General features: G+C 33.0%; 1 protein-coding gene across 5 annotated transcripts; it reads left to right on the forward strand.

Annotated features, from left to right (window-relative positions):
* The first annotated feature begins 1,189 nt into the window (after positions 1-1,189).
* On the forward strand, positions 1,190-22,128 carry LOC138305141 (uncharacterized). 5 transcript variants are annotated; one of them, XM_069245544.1, is made up of 8 exons: positions 1,196-1,587; positions 4,532-4,668; positions 15,372-15,670; positions 15,997-16,359; positions 17,096-17,511; positions 19,415-19,514; positions 20,040-20,125; positions 20,284-22,128. In XM_069245544.1, exons 3-8 carry the CDS (start codon positions 15,379-15,381, stop codon positions 20,347-20,349), a joined length of 1,323 nt encoding a protein of 440 aa, XP_069101645.1. In that variant the 5' UTR covers positions 1,196-1,587; positions 4,532-4,668; positions 15,372-15,378; the 3' UTR covers positions 20,350-22,128. The 5 variants fall into 5 exon arrangements, with proteins under 5 accessions (XP_069101647.1, XP_069101645.1, XP_069101644.1 ...); XM_069245543.1 differs by having other exon boundaries at positions 4,582-4,668; XM_069245542.1 differs by lacking the exon at positions 4,532-4,668.
* Positions 22,129-22,593: the final 465 nt, after the last annotated feature.

Raw genomic sequence — 22,593 nt, forward strand, 5'->3', positions numbered from 1 at the left:
TAACAGAGTGAGTGACGGAGAAATGTACTAGAATCGTAGTCTTTTATCAGGACCTAAAGAGAGAGAAGACCATGTCGATAATGACATCATGAATATGTGATAGAGGACCCCGATTATGTCACAAATTGACGTCACATCTTGACGTGACAGAGCCAATATTTCAATAGCATAAGACTTATCTTTAGCATCGATAATGGATGCGGGGACATCAGATTAAAACGTGTAAGATTTCCCACTGCCACCAGGACGAAACGCCAGTGGATTATTTGTTCCATTGAAATGATCCTGGTGACGTTCAATGAAGGTATAGTATTTTAGTCAGTTTTAAACTGGTAAAAATAATCTGTTTATTTACAAAATTGTTTTTCTATTGCTGTCTTATATTATATTTACAATTTTGTATAACACCTTACTAAACCTAATCAGGTATTCGTGGTGATTTACATATAGTTGAAGGTCTGGTAGAGTTCAATTTACAAACAGTTTCCCTTTGCCAATTGTATTTCTAAGTCAGTTATCAAATTATGAACCCAATACAACGTGTAAACTATGTATATATTGTGAGCGCTAAGGCAGCTTTTACTGTTTTTGTTTTAAAATTGTTTCGAGAAATTGGGACCTGGTAAGTCACAAAAATAGCTTCCTTAGTTATTCGAAACCAATACATCATTTAATCTATGTCTTGGTGCTCTGAAGATCAACTATTATATCGCGTCTGCATTCTTGTGATATTTGTTAAATGTGTATAATTCGTATACACGGGTGTACAAATACATTGTGATCCAGATATTGCAAGTTATAAAACCGGTCATTTGTCTTGTGAACATGTCAGGATATCGGGCCGACCATCACTTTGCCATTGAAACTTATAAGTGACAATTATATAAACAGTAAGTGTATCTGCCTAGATTAATGCGTAAAATTCGAGCCCAGGATAATTATTCATTTGAAATTGTCTTTCTTCGTCGTCAAAATTATTTCTTATATGTATAATTATACATTTCTATATATTCAAATCACAAAACATTCCAATATCTTACTTCTGCTATGTTGTCCATATAAATATACTACAATACATTGCGATGTTATATAATTTTGTACTTAATGAACTCCTTAAAGGTTAAAAGGTACATAGTTCCACCCATTGTTTACTGTTATGTTTATTTGATTACATGCGTGTTACTCATTCCTATAATGGCCAACATAGATAAATTTTATGTTTATGTGGTCTTATGTGTTTATACATCACTGTAATATGACGTCACATACAAATAGGTGTTCCATCGGAACTACGCAGACTTGGTGACGTCATAGTTTCTGTCACACATTTACATGTATGTTTATTTATTAGTCGTACTTGATGTAGGTTCTCTACTAATCAGCAGTGCGTCGCTCGTCTGTTATCCCATCTCCTCACTTCTACCTCTGGGTATTGATTATAACACGTTTATGTAAGTAAAACAACAGTTGGGATAATTTCAAACGACAACAAATTACATGTACGTGCTAGCTACGTCATGTACGTCCATTCAAGGCACATTTTTGCACTCTCAACGCCACAAGGAAAAACCATTATCTTTTTATCAGGTATGTATTACTTTTACTTAGTCATTAACATACATAGGGTATTATACACGTTCTTAGACATGTTGTACATTCAATCATAATTCTGTATTTTGGTCGTTGGTATCGGGTACATTATATAGTGATAAAACTGTTCTTTGACTGTCATGAGACCTTGACCCTCCAATGGCTCCAGTGAGTATATGCTTTTGAAATTATTTAACTTCATAGTTTATCATGATAACGTTCATTCAAAATTTCAATATTGTTTAAAAAAAAATAACCTTGACACTAGCCACAAATAAAACTAATGTGTTAGTTAATGTCAAAAGTGTAATGGGTTGTCTCATAAACGTTCACGGTGTCATAAGCTATTTTTCAGGCTAATTAAAAGGCTATTATGACAATGTGTGTATAGGACCATTAATGTCTGGTTGGGGGCTACCGAGTGCTACCTTTGACTTAGACGTGTAGTAGACAGAAGGTTTACAAGCCTATACTAAAAATGACTATCCTACTTAACTTTTTACTTGATTACAAATTAAAGGGAAGAAGTTAGCTACACTGTAAAACATAAATATGTAAAGATATGTTTATTAAGAAAAAAAATTGCAAGATACACTTTATAAGCATGATTTATGTATTTATCAATACAAATGATTTACATTGTATGTTTATTTGAACGCAAGTGATTTAAAACACACATATTTGTTTTAAACAATATTCACTTAACTATGATGCATGAACTATGAAAATAAACTTTATTTTAACTGTAATAGCAAAGTAAAAATTATCTATAATAACAAAGTAGACTTTATATTAACTATAAAAGCTAAGTAAACTTTATATTAACTATAAAACAAAGTAAACTTTATATCAACTTTAAAAATAAAGTAAACTTTATATTAACTATAAAACAAAGTAAACTTTATATTAACTATAAAAAAACAAGGTAAATTTTATATTAACTATATATATAACCAATGTGAACTTTATATTAACTATAAAAATAAAGTAAACGTTATATTAACTATGAAAACAAAGTAAACGTTAACTATAATAACCAAGTAAACTTTATATTAACTATAAAAAATAAAGTAAAATTTATATTAACTTAAAACAAGGTAAACTTTATATTAACTCTAAACACAAAGTAAACTTTATATTGATTATAAAAAAGTAAGCTTTTTATAAACCATGAAAACAAAGTAAACGTTATCTATAATAACCAAGAAAACTTTATATTATCTATAAACACAATGTAAACTTTATATTAACTTTAAAAACAAAGTAAACTTTATCTATAATAACCAAGTAAAGTTTATATTAACTATAAAACCACTGTTAACTTTATATTAACTATAAAAATAATGTAAACGTTATATTAACTTTAAAAACAAAGTTAACTTTATCTATAATAACCAAGTAAAGTTTATATTAACTATATATATAACCAATGTTAACTTAATATTAATTATAAAAATAAAGTAAACTTTAAATTAACTATAAAATAAAGTAAACTTTATATCAACTATAAAACAAGGTAAACTTTGTATTAACTATAAACACAAAGTAAACTTTATATTAAATATAAAAACAAAGTAAACTTTATATTAATTATAAAAACAAAGTAAACTTTTTATTAACTATGAAAACAAAGTAAACGTTATCTATAATAACCAAGTAAACTTTATATTAACTATAAACACAATGTAAACTTTATATTAACTTTAAAAAACAAAGTTAACTTTATCTATAATAACCAAGTAAACTTTATATTAACTATAAAACCACTGTTAACTTTATATTAACTATAAAAATAAAGTAAACTTTATATTAACTATAAAAGCAAAGTAAACTTCATATTAACTATAAAAATAAAGTAAATTTTATATTAACTATAAAACATTATACTCACCTTACCTAAATATAACTTACATCACAAAAGTATCACTTTTTAAAAACCTGTATGGAAAGGTCTAGCATAGACTAATGTCATCTCCTACTAACTTTTTTTCTGATAAACTGTAATACGTTACATGTAATAATGAAATAATAATTCATGTTTTGACAATAAATAGCGATAGATCCCTTATTTTTGTGTCTTGATAAAGGGACAAATCTGTATTAATACTTAACAATATGTTTCATCCGCATTGTTGTAATCACCTTGTCTCTTAATTAGCTAGACAGCCATACTTCAGATGTGGGTCATACCTTACATACATCTATATGCTATCTCTGACACAGTGACCTATTGCATAATAAGATGTATATAGAGGGTATTTATCAGTCGCGCTGTGTACGTGAAAAGGATGAGAATATCAATATGAGTTTGAGCAGTCGCTCAATACCCGGACATCCTTTAAATGCAATCAATATAATATATGCATTACCAAATAAAAATATTAACATAAACATTATTGCTGTATATACTTATTTTGAAAAAAAATATGTATCTTCAATGATTTAATGTTTAATTAAACAAGATTATCGTAATAGCAAGGTATTTTTTGTGGCGAATTGATATTAACATTACATAAGGTCACCAATAACGATTCTGTAGATAATCTAATATCACGAAAGTATAAAGCTGACAAATATATTTCTTATACTGGTTAAAGCTGCTTAAAACTTAGCTCAATTAATGCATCTGTTGACCTGAACCTACCAGACACATCTTTTATTGTATTTTTGTTCAAATCCTGAATTTTAAAGAAAAGTTGAACTTCTGTTATTAGTTAATAACAGAAGTTCAACTTTTCTTTAAAATTCAGGATTTGAACAATAAGTGATTTTAAAGGAAAAGTTGGTTAATCCGGCAGTAAGTATTACGTAAGGAACTGACACAAAATAATGTGGGTCAATAGGAAAATTTATTGCTTGCCAGAGGCATTTCATTGAAGTGGGTCAATCGAAGGCTGTAAATTATACGGCTGTTGCACTTGAGTCTTTAATCTGAAATCAGGTCTCAATCAAGCGTTATGCCAACACTAAAACACTCTGTGGTCATGTCAGACAGGCGAGGAGCGGTGGATGACAACTTGAATAATCAGCTGTAACGGCCGGGAGTTGATGCACCTACGTCTGTCTAGGGTTCCATAGGTAAGACACTACACCATCATGTTCTGTCATCACTAAAGATTCCTTACATTTTGATACGTTATTTTAATTATATTTATAAGAGTTAGAGACATTTAATCCTTATTGATTTCAAATCGTTACGCCTATAAATTATCTTATATAAATATCAACCGTTCCTAAATGTTCTTTGATGTCTTATTTAATGGAAGTTTTTGCACAAGCAGTGAATTTATCGATACATAAATTTGATGTTTTTAAATAAAAGCAGACAAATGACTTCTTCTAAGACTGAGTAGGCTTCTTTTAGAACATATCTGTTTGTTAATAGTTCAGAAGCGCTTATAACTATCGTATTAGAAACTCTTAGAAGTTCTTATAAACCAATCACCAAAGATATTTACATCAAACTATACATTTCAGTGTACTGATATTACAGAGCATCTAAGATTTAATCGCAAAGTTGAAACATGCTACGAGTGCGTAATAAAGTGATATTTACTATGGAACTATGGCATAAGTTTGGTTACTACCATCCTTTCAATGATTTATATGCACATACATTAAAAAGCTTTCTTTTTTTTGCATGTGAATGTAAAACGGATTTGATAAATTTGCAGATTCGTAAAAAGGTAATTAAAAACTTTCTAATTGAAGCGACATAAGAATGTTTTTGTGAAAAAATTTGAGTAATTGATTTTTATACATGAAAACAATATTCCAAAATCGGCGTTTTTAATCATAAAAAAAATCGAAAAAAGAACGAAGCTATTTTCGGAACTATATTATGTGTTGCCTTGGTGAGAAAAGAACTGACTGGCGACTGTTCCGTTGGTGTTCATATGTATACGATAACTGATACAATGTTGCAAAATTTGTATAATAATATTATACCGAATATATAGAATTTGACTTTTTTCAACAGCGGAAATTTTAAATTGGTGAACGTAAATATAAGGATCGATTATTAATTTTGTTGCTTGCATTGACTGATGAAGAAAGTTAATCTCGTGCATATGGTACATGAACTGCTTCGCAGTTCACTTCATTTGCATGCAATGCAAGTAACGAAATTGACAATCAACCCTTAAATAAAGCGCAGGTTCGATAGACATATGAGAATAGCGTTTTCGTGTTTTAATCTAGCATTAATACATTAATGAAATAGAATTCTTGTTTGAAATAAAACAAAATAATACAAATATAGATATATCTACAATTATAGAGAATTCTTGTTTGAAAAAAAACAAAATAATACAAATATAGATATATCTACAATTATAGAGAATTCTTGTTTGAAATAAAACAAAATAATACAAATATAGATATATCTACAATTATAGAGAATTCTTGTTTGAAATTAAACAAAATAATACAAATATAGATATATCTACAATTACAGAGAATTCTTGTTTGAAATTAAACAAAATAATACAAATATAGATATATCTACAATTATAGAGAATTCTTGTTTGAAATAAAACAAAATAATACAAATATAGATATATCTACAATTATAGAGAATTCTTGTTTGAAATAAAACAAAATAATACAAATATAGATATATCTACAATTATAGAGAATTCTTGTTTGAAATAAAACAAAATAATACAAATATGGATATATCTACAATTATAGAGAATTCTTGCTTGAAATAAAACAAAATAATACAAATATGGATATATCAACAATTATAGAGAATTCTTGTTTGAAATTAAACAAAATAATACAAATATGGATATATCTACAATTATAGAGAATTCTTGTTTGAAATTAAACAAAATAATCCAAATATGGATATATCTACAATTATAGAGAATTCTTGTTTGAAATTAAACAAAATAATACAAATATGGATATATCTACAATTATAGAGAATTCTTGTTTGAAATTAAACAAAATAATCCAAAAATGGATATATCTACAATTATAGAGAATTCTTGTTTGAAATTAAACAAAATAATCCAAATATGGATATATCTACAATTATAGAGAATTCTTGTTTGAAATTAAACAAAATAATACTAATATGGATATATCTAAAATTATAGCGGTTTTCTCCAGCTTTTATATAAAAGATAGTTACTAATTTTCGTTACATTCTTGTTAAACTGGTTGACATATTAAAAGATAAATCATTGGTAAGTTTGTATGAATAAGGAAATGAAATGAACGAATCACAATCTTGTAAGTGTCTCTGCTTTAACGATATATCCGTGATAATTCCACTTTGAAATTGAATGTTTTATCTGATTACGGCAATCAAACATCTATCTATCTTCGTCCTTCATCAGGAAATGAGAATCAGGTATAGCGAAGCGTTTTCATTGGTGGTTATTTCTTATATATAAAACAGTCTTATCCATCAAAGATATTAAACATTCATAAAGCGATCATAGGATTGATTACAATCAAATAAAAGTTCTTAAATTATCTAAACACTCATCGATACTAAACACTGTAAATGACCATATTCAACAGATTTGAGATGCACTTCTTCACTGTCTACATAAGGAAATACTGCAGTATAATGTTATGATATCAATGAGGAGTCATTTAAAAAGTGATCAGCTTACATATTGCAGAATCTAAAATATTCAACACTTCGTACATAATTATTAATGATAATATTTTACATCTTCTTTCCTGCAACAGTACCTATTAAGAATAATCTTTTCTACCACAACACGTCGTGTTATTTCACTCTCATGCCAAATTGTATAAATGTGCTGGGTGTTGGATGTATATCTTGATAATATTCCACTACTGTAATTACACCTTCCGGTCTTTTGATTGGTTGAGATTATAAACATTTTTCGCATTGTCACGTCACAAATTGTAAAAGTAATCAATGATCGAATGACGTCATGTAGCTGTACTCCAATTGCTGTTGACACGGACGTGTTACGACGTCATGTTTCCGCATTCATAAAATACACTACCGACTCAAAATTCATAATTGTGCTTTGCCTATTAGTATATCTTGCTTGACGAGAAAGGACCCTGGGGATGATCGGCCGGACTTGGTTACAATGGTTAGATTTGGCGGGATGTAGATGTCACTTTGCCGTTAACATGTCCGAATGTAATTCGACAATAATTATTCAAGTACCTAAAAGACGTTCGTGTTTTGATATAATTTGCTTTTATGGAAACGTACACTTTGGATTTAAATTTGAAAATAAATGACGCAACATAACATATCCCAAATAAAAATATGACAGTACACAAAACAATCAACCCAAACTTGTAGAGACATAAAATGGAAAGAAAGGTCATGCGATTCTCCGTCATAAAGTGTTGTTAACATAACGATATAAGACAAAATAAACAGAAAATGTCAATGGTAAATAATAGGTGTGTGACGGAAAAAATATGCATTTATCTTAAACGTAATTGACAAATACCATAATGATTCCCGGGAAAAAATGAATTATGCGATTATATATATATATTTTTTTTTGGGGGGGGGGGGGGGTTAAAGAGCCTCTGTTATTTGTACGAAACTAAACTTCAGTAAACTATTGAAAATCAAACGTTTTGATGAATTAGATTGTGAAAATTATTCAATAATGAGGAAAAACGGTATAAAGCTAGTATATTAATAATCCGAAATAAAAGGCCAAAATAAATTCAAAGTAAAATCAAAATCATTTCTTTGGAATATATATTCAGCCACTATAGGGCCTTCTTCAGTCCGAAATAACAGTCCGAGATAAACATGCGTAATGCTTTAAAGGTATTGAAATTACGACATTTATAACTTAATGAAGCTTTAAACAGTTTTTAACCGAAAAAAAACATTTAATTACTTACCTTCGGGTTATCATTTTTAAGTAGATAAAAAACATAATATATTCATGATTAATGAGCTATACTTCTCTTCTAATGATTCAAGTCTTGGTCCCTCATGGTTGCCATGGTTAAGAAAAAAATGGTTTGTTTGTCACACTATTGACAGTAAAATTTTCATAATGCAATTACATTCTAATAAAATCGTAAATAACTCGTTCTTTAATTAGTAGAAAGAGTATGATTAACCGAATAGCGTTATGTCACATCATATTGTGTTTATTTTTTCTCTAAAGAGTTCTAGAACGTTCTAACTGAATGGGAAAGTGTTGTAACAACAAATCGACTGACCCTGTAACACACATTCTGTGTATAGCTCGCAGGTGTTAACAAGATGGATGGAGGTGTAAATAAGGTCATTGTTTCTGCCTCGTCGGGGCTCTATGCCTGGTTTACCAGTGATGATTTGTGGCCTGTAGTTCATTCACTATATCGAAATAATTCACTTCCGAGATTCAGTAAGATGTATCGGTCTAAAACACTGAGTAAAACAGCACACGAGTCTTGTGTCCTGGCCTTGGCCAAAATACAGGGATTTAAAACACCTGTTGTGTCTAAGTAGGGTGTAGAATTCTAGCTGGTGGCCTTTGGCCAAATATAGGGTTGTAGTGTCTTGGAATTTTATAAAACACCAGTCTTGTGTCCTCTGGCCAAAATCCAGGTGTACAGGGCTGTTGTGTCTAAGTAGGGGTGTAATTCTAGCTGGTTCCTTGGCCAAATACAGGGTTGTAGTGTCTTGAGGTATTATAAACAGGTCCTGTGTCCTCTGGCCAAAATACAGGGCTGTAGTGTCTTAGTAGGTGATTCTAGCTGTACTGCAAACAGGTGTAGTGTCTTGTAGTTAGTCTGTGTGCCTTGGCCAAAATACAGGGTGTGTGTCTAAGTAGGGTGTAGAATTCTAGCTGGTGGCCTTGGCCAAATAAGGGTTGTAGTGTCTTGTTTATAAACACAGTCTTGTGTCCTCTGGCCAAAATACAGGGCTGTTGTGTCTAAGTAGGGTGTAGAATTCTAGCTGGTGGCCTTGGCCAAATACAGGGTTGTAGTGTCTTGGTATGGTATAATACACCAGTCTTGTGTCCTCTGGCCAAAATACAGGGCTGTAGTGTCTTAGTAGGGTGTAGAATTCTAGCTGGTGGCCTTGGCCAAATACAGGGTTGTAGTGTCTTGGTAGGGTGTAGAATTCTAGCTGGTGGCCTTGGCCAAATACAGGGTTGTAGTGTCTTGGTATGGTATAATACACCAGTCTTGTGTCCTCTGGCCTAAATACAGGGCTGTAGTGTCTTAGTAGGGTATTGAGTTCTAGCTGAAGTCCTTTTGCCAAATACAAAAAAGTCTGTAGTGTCTTGGTATGGTATAGTACACCAGTCTGGCGTCCTCTGGCCAAAATACAGGGCTGTAGTGTCTTAGTAGGGTGTAGAATTCTAGCTGGTATCCTCTGGCCAAAGACAGGGCTGTAGTGTCTTAGTAGGGTATAGTGTGTTTGTTTGTTTGATTAATTAATGTCCATTTACCAGCCAAGGTCATGTAAGGACGATGCGAAGTGCAGATTTTGGGAGACTGGGGTATGTTCGTGTTGTGTCTTCTTGTATACTGGAACTATTGCCCTTTTTATAGTGCTATATCACTGAAGCATGCCGCAGAAGATACCAAGCAACAATACCCACCCGGTCACATTATACTGACAACGGGCGAACCAGTCGTCCTACTTCCGGTATACTGAGCTCTAAGCAGGAGCAGAAACTAACACTTTTATTCGGTGTGTCTCGGCCAGGGGACAGAACCCAGAGCCGATCTCACAGGGACGAGCACTCCACAAAAGGCCAAAAGTGGGGCGATGTCAAGGGAAGAATAACGTCAGTTAGTAGGAAGAGAAAAGATCCTGAATATAGTCTCCTTTTACTATCATGAAATAGGGGCAGCAGCTAAAGCCCCACCAGAGGGATATAGTAAGTTAAAGAACACCTCTGGTCAAAATACAAAAAAAAATGCTTTCGTTGAATATCAATTTACACGTCAAATAAAATAATTCTTTTAATTCATATTTAAAATTTATTCTGTTGAAATGAACTAAGCAAGTATCTGCATAAATGCATATTTAAAAACTCAAAATAAAAAAATCCCCAAAAATCGAGTTACACATTAATTTAGATGTGATTTACATCATCACTGGATATTACCTTAAGGTCACGTGACATAACCACCGGTCGTGTGACTTTACCACTAGGTCACGTGAATGTGAGGTCTGTCCTCTGACATTTACATTTTGGAACTGTCAACATACGTGTCATGTAACTTCACGTAAAAACCGCATGTCTATAGATCTCGTCCATTCATGCTTTATATGACCTGCATCATAAGTGAAAGGTAGAAACCAGATCATTTGAAATTCAAAACTCATTTTTGAATGGAATCGGCATTTGATATGAGTATCGTACAACCGAATTTCCATATGTGAGCTGTCACATAATTCAGACAGAGTCTAGGAACAGATCATGAACGGAAATGACATAATTTATGTTTCCTGTTGCCCCATGTGAAACACAATAACAAATTCTGACATTAGCATCATCGCGATGGTAACTTCATTTTAATTTAACTAAGGAATGACAAATTGAACAAAGTATTAATACTATAATACGAAAAAGCACGAAACATACTATAATACGAAAAAGCACGAAACACTATAATACGAAAAAGCACGAAACACTATAATACGAAAAAGCACGAAACATACTATAATACGAAAAAGCACGAAACATACTATAATACGAAAAAGCACGAAACATTACATTCATAACTACACGTTATCATCTGTAATTTTTCTTTTGTTCAACAAATAATATATCGTGCAACTTTACATAGTACTTCCTGCGCTTGCGAGTATACTGCAACTTATACTTTTCAGCACAGAAAATGTGAAAACAACTCCCCAAACCCCAACAGCTACACGCTAACGACCAATACTACTTTATCTAAAAAGCATCATGTTTGTAGACCATCTAGCGTATACGTCAATCTCTGACAGTTATCAACATTGTATTTGTTTCATTGTTGATAAAATGACACTATTTGTCAATAACAAAAAACACTTATTGTCATTGAAAATGAAATAAACATTTCTTCTTTAACAGTAAAAACGCAAGATGCAAGATGTTGTGAATACAAAGATGTTGTGGAGACAAATCAAAATAGTGTTATCCTAACAGCAGCTGATAAAAATAAATCATTATCTGGTTATCTAAAACTTGAAACATGTTTCCGTAAATGGTGTTCATGGATTGAATATCTCCTGTGTGCGATTTAAACTACGAATATTATTCAGAAACCACTATATACGTATCAATAATATCTAAGTGAGTTATCTATATTCTTGTTGTGTAGGAGGACAGTTGATGTATCTACCAATACACTATTATACGTTTTAAACATGACGGGGGAGGCTACTGTCAAACACCAATAAACTACCAAAACATGCCAAATAGTTTCGGTTAATAGTGAAAGGGTTTCCCCGTAACCTTCAATTTAACAATGTCTTCTGTTATCTATATGATCGATTGTATCTTTATGTGTTGATAGTTTATGATAAAATACATTGATTAATCGTTGTAATCCGTATAACGTATGGCGGTTGATGGTGAAATACGACTACCGTGCGATAGGAGCTTATTAGGATGAACGCATGCACACGAATATTCTAATACCTGCACATTCCTTCACGAGTTGGTCATTAACCTTCCGAGACACGTATATAGATATCGATGAGTTTATCGTTTTCTAAAGCGTGTAGGAGGATTAATTAACATTCAATACATTCAAGACAAAGCTAGATATAGAAAACTGGATTTTAAAATTATCACAGTAATTTCTTACATGGATTCATTACTTTCTGGACTTTTTATGGTGATAAATACTGCCTTTATTATACGAGGGATATTTAAATTTCAGTCCACCTTTATTAATTCACATATTGCATTTACTTTTATTTGATAAAATAACTCGGTATTTCAATCATTATTTTAAGTATTTAGATTCATTGGAATAGTTTATGACTGTCGTGGATAAATTTAGAAATGTGTACTACCTTAATGCTTTTATTTTAACGACTTTTTGAAATATTATTAAAGTAACAATATATCTGAACGGAGTATCCGGTTTTCGTTTCATTAAAATACATTAATTTAATTAATTTATCATTGTTTCGTGTTGAAATCTGTGTTGCCTTGCAGCAATAAACTTTTTCTAGTTCCGAATAATTTATGGTTGTTTAAATCTTTAAATGAAACTTATATATCATGCAAACTTGAGAAAAAAAAATCCGAAATATCCTTCCCTCAAATGTCACCTAACTTGCAAACTTAAAAAAAAAATCCGAAGTATCCTTTCCTAAAATGTCACCTATCTTGCAAACTTAAAGATAATCCGGGATAGCCTTCCCTAAATGTCACCTATCTTGCAAACTTAAAACAAAATCCGAAATATCCTTCCCTAAAATGTCACTTATCTTGCAAACTTAAAGATAATCCGGGATAGCCTTCCCTAAATGTCACCTATCTTGCGAACTTAAAACAAAATCCGAAATATCCTTCCCTAAAATGTCACCTATCTTGCAAACTTAAACGTAATCCGGAACACCTTTCCTAAAATGTCACCTATCTTGCAAATTTTACAATAATCCGGAATATCCTTCCCTAAAATGTCACCTATCTTGCAAACTTAAAATAAAATCCGAAATATCCTTCCCTAAAATGTCACCTATCTTGCGAACTTAAAAAAACCCGAATTATCCTTCCCTCAAATGTCACCTAACTTGCAAACTTAAAAAAACCCGAATTATCCTTCCCTAAAATGTCACCTATCTTGCAAACTTTAAAAAAACACGAAATATTCTTCCCTAAATGTCACCTATCTTGCAAACTTAAAAATAATCCTGAATATCCTTCCCTTAAATGTCACCTATCTTGCAAATTTAAAAATAATCCGGAATATCCTTCCCTAAAATGTCATCTATCTTGCAAATTTAAAAATAATCCGGAATATCCTTCCCTAAAATGTCATCTTTCTTGCAAACTTAAAACTAATCCTGAATATCTTTCTCTAAAATGTCACCTATCTTGCAAATTTAAAAATAATCCGGAATATCCTTCCCTAAAATGTCACCTAACTTGCAAATTTAAAAATAATCCGGAATATCCTTCCCTAAAATGTCACCTGTTTTACTATTATTTAATGTGCTCTTCCCGGAACATGTGTACGCCATAATATATACAACATATCATGCAAATTTAAATTACACAAAAAATATGGCCGAATATTTCCGTTTAAGAAGATGATGACTACTGTATTTGACGTCAGTATATCACATGTCCCCAAAATAAAAAAAAAATATATAAAAATAAAAAAAGCAAACATATTAATGATAAGAAATAATTGCTACTTGTTTTCTGTACGGTTTTATACACCTATCCGAAGACAATTAAGGGTCGAAGGTACAAAAACACATATTAGCATGTTCTGGATTTATGCGTACACTTTTAATGACTAGGTCAGTTAATTAATGAGTTGAGCGAGGCGAGAAGTGGAAGGAAGTCTCGCCTTAAGTGGAAGTTCTACTATGAGATTTGATATCGAAAGCCTTGTCGACTTAATGCTGATATTTGAAACAATGTATGTTTATAAAGTTATAATCTAATGCCGATTTCAGGAAATGTTGATATAGTACTGAGTGACTATTTTTTTTTTTTTTTTTTGTTTTTTTTTTACTTGACCAAGTTTTTTTTTTTTTTTACTTGACCAAGTCTGTTGTTACTTTCGCTTATATTCATTATGTTAAAGAAAGAAGTTGAAAAGATATTCTCTTTGCAACTGATTACATCATTGTACAAAATATTTATAATTTATTTCAGCAAAATAATTAATTCGCGGAAAATTAAAATTTTCTACATTATCACTCAGGTTTTTAGAGAGAATTATGGTCCTGATATGATTGTTTGAGTGTTTGTATTTCTGATGATATACAGCTGCTAATGTATACATAAGTATATTCATCTTGTATATTATCAACAGTCGTATCCATATAATACTGATAAATGTGTATTTCATTGTAATCATAGTTGTGTATAGATCCCGGTGCAATATGCAATTGTCAGTTTCAATAAGGACATGCTTTATTTGGATAGATCCTGATGAAATATGTAATTGCCAGTTTCAATAAGGACATGCTTTAATTATATAGGTTTATCTTGGTGAAAAAACATTAATTTCAAGTATGAATTACACATAAATTGCCTTGAGTTATTCTGAATACATATATGAAAACATTTTAAGTAATTTCAAAATTAAATATCATTTTTTAAGAAGATGAATTTATCTGCTTACGGTCTAATGACCTTTTTAGGAATAGCTGTACTCGATTCAGCATTCCCGTACATTTCTAATCGTAAGATTGAGTCCTCCAGGGTTCAAACTTAATTAAATCAAACTGTCAATGAGAAGAGATTAAACTTTCCGACAAAAGAAAAGAAGATGTATCATTTGAATTATTCATAGGCCTAGGTATGGTCCCTCGGCAGCTGTGACATAGCCTAGGCGATACGATGGGTCACATTAGATAGCAGAGCAGATGAAGTGAAGCGTCAGCATAAATGCCTCATCCAGAGTAGATACACATTCTGTTACGGTGCATGTGTTTGACTCAGGAATGTGCATATAGCTGTTTACCTTAACGGATATATCATCTTCTTCGACCATAGAAAATAGCCAGGTATTTTATTCATTCTTCACTAGAAAATCAGCTAATTAGTATTATAAATGATTGGTATGATATGTAAAAAAATAATTTTAAATTATACAACTATTGTTACCTTCAATGATTTCAGACGCCATATGATGGGTTACCTATTGACAGTGACGGTAATGGCAGTGCTGCTCCTGGCTGTGCAGTACACGGTCTGTGCTCCGGCTACTCCCGACAACCACTCTACCTCCTCCAAGTCTAGACATACTCGCTCTACCCACACTGCATCTCAGAATTCCATTCGATCATCTACCTCGACAACTGCTTCCATGCCTCAGGACGCGCCTGTCACCACACAGAAATCCACTAGCCCTCCTTTACGCGTTACCCGGTCGTCTACGTTAGAGCCATCCTCTACCACTCTGTCCTCGTCTGATCCAGGTACTTTTAATTACCTCCTTATTTACCTCTTCAGGACGGTACATTCGATGATAAAGGAACTTACTTCATTCATCTAATATTTTAATGTATAAAATAACTCTCTTATGTGTTTCCATTGTAGAGCTTTTAAACGTTTGCGTTGTTTGACCTAGATTAACATGTCGTTGATAAAGCAACAGATAGCATCCATCTGTAATTCTAATCATTCACACACTTAATTTTTTTTATCAACATTTCTTCATTGTTTCACTCATGACATTACCGCCTTGTTTCACACATTTGTCTCGATTTCAATCATTCAGTCATGTTTAATTTTTTACTCAAAGATTGCATGCATAGACCACATCCAACCAACCCAAGACTGTTTGAAATTGCGCGAACCCCGAATGACTTCGAGGGTGAATACCAATCATGTGCCTCCACGCTAGTGTGGAACCAGGCCACGTGCGCGTGCGACTGGCCAACACAAGTTTCCTTAAAGGACCCAATGTGTGGAGAGTACCGGAAACACCCGGATAAGAAGCGGCCCTGGATGTATCAGAGACTGGTCAACACGGAATGGATCAATTACTCGTGTAGTGTGTTTATACGGGGACTGTTCTCAGAAAGAACCTGTAAATGTGATTATGGAATCCTCGTAGATACAAACCCTGCTATTGAAATTCCGAAAACGGATCCCATACCAAAACGTGAGTACATGATTTTGCAAAATTTCAAAACAACGATTATAAATGTAAACGTCTATCATTTGGAATTTGAACTTGACCCAGATTTTGAACATGCATAGTTTCCTGATAGAAATCCGTGGCTTGTCATTCTTTAGGTTATTGGTATACCTGAGCTGGGAACCATATAACTCAGAAGTGATACTCCAATACGACAGAAAGACATTGCCATAAAAGCGTCTCTTTCTGAGACTTTTCCATAAAATACTAAATTAATATCCGAAGCACTTTACTTGCACGACACAAATGCATTGTCTTAAAAGCGTCTCTTTCTGATACTTTTCCATACAATATCACACTTATATCAGTTTACCTTTCGTATTATTGATAATAATATCGACGTCTAATAAACATTTGCGTATCTATCATAAGTACAGATGCAATTTCAATAATTTTGATTGTCGAATGTGCCATAGGGTATACGTAAATAAATAGGAAACAAAGCTTACGGTGACAATCATTTCTCTCTTTTAAGTTTAATATGTTTAATGAAGACTTGTTAAATGTATCATTTTTATTTTATAATCATATGACAAGTAATTGATAATCATTATTCACTTGTCATATGATTACATGAAATAAAATAAAATGTCAATGACACATTAACGACATGAACTGTCGTTAACCGTCAGTTTAGTATTTGGTGCGAATACAATAAGTTTGAAGGTTAGTTATAACACAATTTCGTGTTCCATTGTAGAGAAAAGCAAGTGCGTGGTTGTCGCCAATATTACTATGAACAGAAATATCAAGGATGACAGCGGTGGTCACTTGTCTTTATCACGTAACCCTCGTATAATGATCACCAACACTGTCAAGGGATCTAAAGGCGGAGCGGCACTCATGCGCAGGTCACCCATCCAAGTCGATTCGTTCTATGCAAATGATCTGACCGACACTGTACGTTTTGCATTTAATTTCAAAGTGCACCGAAACAGTGTGAATTCCAGACGACATATGGTGTTGATGAGCAATGGATGTTGGTCTACATCTACGTCTAGGAGGTACAAAATCAGACCCTCTGTAGAGGTGCGATTCAGACCATTCGACCAGACGCTCAGCATATCATTTGAAACATTTGGAAATCGTATCATCAAAAACATCAGAGCAAATCGAGTAAGTACTATAATATCACACACCAAGAGTTCAGTTTTTCAGACAATAATTAATCTATAATAGACAAAACGTTTGGCTTTTAGAAAAAAAAAGTGTTCAAAACAATAAAAACATAAAGTGTAATCAATATCATGGAGATAATCATACTTATTTTGTTAAAATGATTATCTTCTTGAACAAATGGACTGTAATACCGGGATACATCATGCGTGTAACGTTCGTATTTGTGATGTTGTCTTATACAATTTGTTTATATGACATTGATTAGGACAGGGACGGTTGGTATAAAGTGGTGCTGTACCTGTAACGTTCGTATTTGTGATGTTGTCTTATTTGTTTATATGACATTGATTAGGACAGGGACGGTTGGTATAAAGTGGTGCTGTACCTGTAACGTTCGTATTTGTGATGTTGTCTTATTTGTTTATATGACATTGATTAGGACAGGGACGGTTGGTATAAAGTGGTGCTGTACCTGTAACGTTCGTATTTGTGATGTTGTCTTATTTGTTTATATGACATTGATTAGGACAGGGACGGTTGGTATAAAGTGGTGCTGTACCTGTAACGTTCGTATTTGTGATGTTGTCTTATTTGTTTATATGACATTGATTAGGACAGGGACGGTTGGTATAAAGTGGTGCTGTACCTGTAACGTTCGTATTTGTGATGTTGTCTTATATAATTTGTTTATATGACATTGATTAGGACAGGGACGGTTGGTATAAAGTGGTGCTGTACCTGTAACGTTCGTATTTGTGATGTTGTCTTATATAATTTGTTTATATGACATTGATTAGGACAGGGACGGTTGGTATAAGGTGGTGCTGTACCTGTAACGTTCGTATTTGTGATGTTGTCTTATTTGTTTATATGACATTGATTAGGACAGGGACGGTTGGTATAAAGTGGTGCTGTACCTGTAACGTTCGTATTTGTGATGTTGTCTTATTTGTTTATATGACATTGATTAGGACAGGGACGGTTGGTATAAAGTGGTGCTGTACCTGTAACGTTCGTATTTGTGATGTTGTCTTATTTGTTTATATGACATTGATTAGGACAGGGACGGTTGGTATAGCTGTACCTGTAACGTTCGTATTTGTGATGTTGTCTTATTTGTTTATATGACATTGATTAGGACAGGGACGGTTGGTATAAAGTGGTGCTGTACCTGTAACGTTCGTATTTGTGATGTTGTCTTATATAATTTGTTTATATGACATTGATTAGGACAGGGACGGTTGGTATAAGGTGGTGCTGTACCTGTAACGTTCGTATTTGTGAGGACGTTGATAAGTGTGCTGTACCTGTAACGTTCGTATTTGTGATGTTGTCTTATTTGTTTATATGACATTGATTAGGACAGGAACGGTTGGTATAAGGTGGTGCTGTACCTGTAACGTTCGTATTTGTGATGTTGTCTTATTTGTTTATATGACATTGATTAGACAGGGACGGTGGTATAAAGTGGTGCTGTACCTGTAACGTTCGTATTTGTGATGTTGTCTTATCATTTGTTTATATGACATTGATTAGGACAGGACGGTTGGTTAAGTGGTGCGTACCTGTAACGTTCGTATTTGTGATGTTGTCTTATAATTTGTTTATATTGACATTGATTAGGACAGGGACGGTTGGTATAAGGTGGTGCTGTACCTGTAACGTTCGTATTTGTGATGTTGTCTTATACGATTTGTTTATATGACATTGATTAGGACAGGGACGGTTGGTATAAGGTGGTGCTGTACCTGTAACGTTCGTACATGTTTTTTTGATGTTGTCTTATTTGTTTATATGATATTGATTAGAACAGGGACGGTTGGTATAAAGTGGTGCTGTACCTGTAACGTTCGTATTTGTGATGTTGTCTTATACAATTTGTTTATATGACATTGATTAGGACAGGGACGGTTGGTATAAGGTGGTGCTGTACCTGCAGGATACCACGTTAGCATTGATCGTCAACAACAGGAAAGTCTTCACCATGACGGAGATGAGAGGTAAGTCAGACATACATTGACGGATTCCGTGTTAAAACAAGATCCTACTCGGTTTATTACACATGCGTTCTTTTGACTTTCACATCGCTATTGGATTGCCATTCAAACGAAATAATTATCACAGACAGGCATGTTAATTAAAAAGTCGGAGGTTTTCATTTTCACGGTTAATATAGAAACAAATAAAAAAATGGCAAATTCACTGTATTCCACTTAATATTCGTCCAATTCCTATAAGCGCCAACCAACCAACCAACCCCCAACCCCACCCCCCTTCTTGCCCCAATTTCACATATCTCCAATAAGATGTAGTAATATAACATTTGTAAAGGTTTCGTTATTAATTTCTTTCACAAATTGATTTTTGGGTTACCTTGAGTCCAAATTTGATATTATTAAGCGTCCCTTTACTTGTACGCTACTGGGGTCGTAGACTACGGTGCATGCGCGATAATCAAGGACACATGCTTATGCTGTATAAATTGAGTTAGAGATGAAATAATGATATGCATTTCTTCATTTTAGGCTCACTACGCAAACGCAACTGTAAGCTAACACTTGCCGGATCACCCTACCAAGCCATGGACCATTTCGATGGGTACTTCGATGAGGTAAGTATTATGTAGAACGAATGTAGACGATATCACTAATCAATTGAGCCATATTATGATTGCTTATGCAAAAGGGAACGATTTTGGGCGATAAGCATTTTGTAATTTAGATATACTGGCAAAATGAATAATTTACATTACTTTTTATTTCATTGCAGTTTTTGAGTATCAAGCAATGCAAGTGCGATTGTTTGAGTAGTCCTTCGAAGAATTTGCCGAACTGAAGAACTCTTCGACATCACGTGGATGTTCTGAAAGAATGAGGCTAACATAATTCTAGGCTAGTATCTCAATAGCAACTGTTCCTGCCGCTGGAAGCATTCATACAATCCAGGATGTTTGTGGACTGCTTCACTACACAGCAGCTCATATAGAAATGACTGATCTCTATAAAGGTGTGTCGGGTTCGAATGAAACAATTAAAGTTCGCATGTAAACGGCTGCGACAGAAATGAACACTAAAGTGGGAATGACATGCGTGCAAATGTACTAAACGCGACATTGATTTTGCACGAAAAGGCAAACTGAAGGTAGGAGACATTTCTTTTCAATAGAAGTACCAGGTAGACCCTAAATGAAGTGTTGGGGAGTGCTAACGTGTATTTGAGGTGAATTTTGTTGTGCGGTGCCGAAGTTGGATGTGAACAAACAAAGAAACAGAATTGTGAATGTAGTTCCGCAGCAATACTGCTATCGATTGAAGAGGTACTCAAACAGACATGTATTCTATATATTAAGCTATGCTTTATCGACTTACAGACACTGAATTATAAGTAATCATAAAACCGATGTAATGTATGGAACCGCCATTTTTACTTCATGTAACTGTCAACATTGAGTTTTAGTTTTGTGTTCCTATGAATTATGTAACGAGCCGACCTAGTCAGAGCTGTATCGGAGAAGTTCTACTGATCAAGTCTTTTACAATTCAAAGTTGACAGCATTTTATCATCGTAACAATCGACGCGATAAATCACAATCGGGGTCAGGGGAATGTCAAACGTATCTTGATGATCAGGTCAGGTGAAAAGACAGTATACATGAATGAAATATGCTAATTACAAATTTGAATATTTGCCAGTGAAATATATCTCCCATTCTATTTAGACGACATGGATATAGCTTAAAGGAGACATTTAATGTTTGGTTATAATGTTGTCAGTACTGTTGATTTATTTCAAGTTAAATGGAAATGATTTACTATAAATTATTCAAGCCGTGCATATGTCAATAAATCATTGAAGATGCCGTACAGCAAGTGCCGGTCTAAGTCTTGTCAAATATCCACGTTAAAATCGAGGTTTCCACCAAGACATTTTTTCTACATAGAAATGATCAAAGGAATAGCATCGGTTGACATTGACGGCATATCAACATTACCAATTAATGATAGCGTTAACAGGTTACAGAGACATTAGTGACATTATACTCAATACAGAGGTGAACTGTGTAACCTTTTCATCAATGAAGTGAATTATTTATTTAGCTATAATTATATAAATTAACCTATATTTATCTGAATATCATATGTGCCAAGAATATTAAAACATCGCCATTGCTACACATCATATGGACGCTGCTATGATGGCGCCCCTGGAAGCTAAAGCGGCGGCCACGTGGTGAGATATGGTGTACTACTGCAGACGTAATGTTCTGTTGTAAATCAAAGTCCCATATATGTTACGTTGTATTTATATCATTACAGTAATTGTAAGAATTAATATATTATGTGTAATTTTGTTGTTCTTGGAATCATAGCTAACAAAACAGTACTCGTGTCAACATTTACTATTTGTCTTAAGTATTTTATGTTAATGTTCATTGATGACAATGTGCTAATATTTTATGGTGTATCGCCAATTCATATTATTACCTCAAAGTATACAAATGTCAAAGTTTTGTTTTAAAATTGAAAGTGAGGGTTGAGATGCATGACTTGTGTAATTTACAATTTCTTCTTTGCTAAGTATCAAAGTATACTAAATAAAAAGTAAAACTATTAATTAATTGTTATCATCTTAATTTATGTATGTAAATGTATACGTATTGGTGACCGCGCATGAACTGCTAAGGTGTCACCATAAAACATGCTGAAAATCTATATTTAAGTTTGGCTTCATAGAGAAAAGGGCGCTAATTTCCATGGAAAAGATCGCGAGGCATCTGCAAACCGTTTATAACGAAGGTAAAAAAAATCTCAAAACGAATGTGTTTACATTGTCAGCCTTCAAAGAAAGAGAAAACATTTTTTAGTAGGACTCAATTGGTTTGATCATATCGTAGATGAAAATTTTCACATGTTTATAATTTTTGTTTTTAATTTTATAATCGTAATACTATAGTCAACGCAATGGTGCTATTTGAAGCAAATATTCTATATAAAACAGTAAACCAATAATTTCTCGGTTAAGGTAACTATTTGCATACAAAGTACTTATTACATATTGTTAGACGAAATGCTATCCTTA

Source organism: Argopecten irradians, chromosome 12 (genome assembly GCF_041381155.1).
Source record: "Argopecten irradians isolate NY chromosome 12, Ai_NY, whole genome shotgun sequence".
Classification (NCBI taxonomy): domain Eukaryota; kingdom Metazoa; phylum Mollusca; class Bivalvia; order Pectinida; family Pectinidae; genus Argopecten; species Argopecten irradians.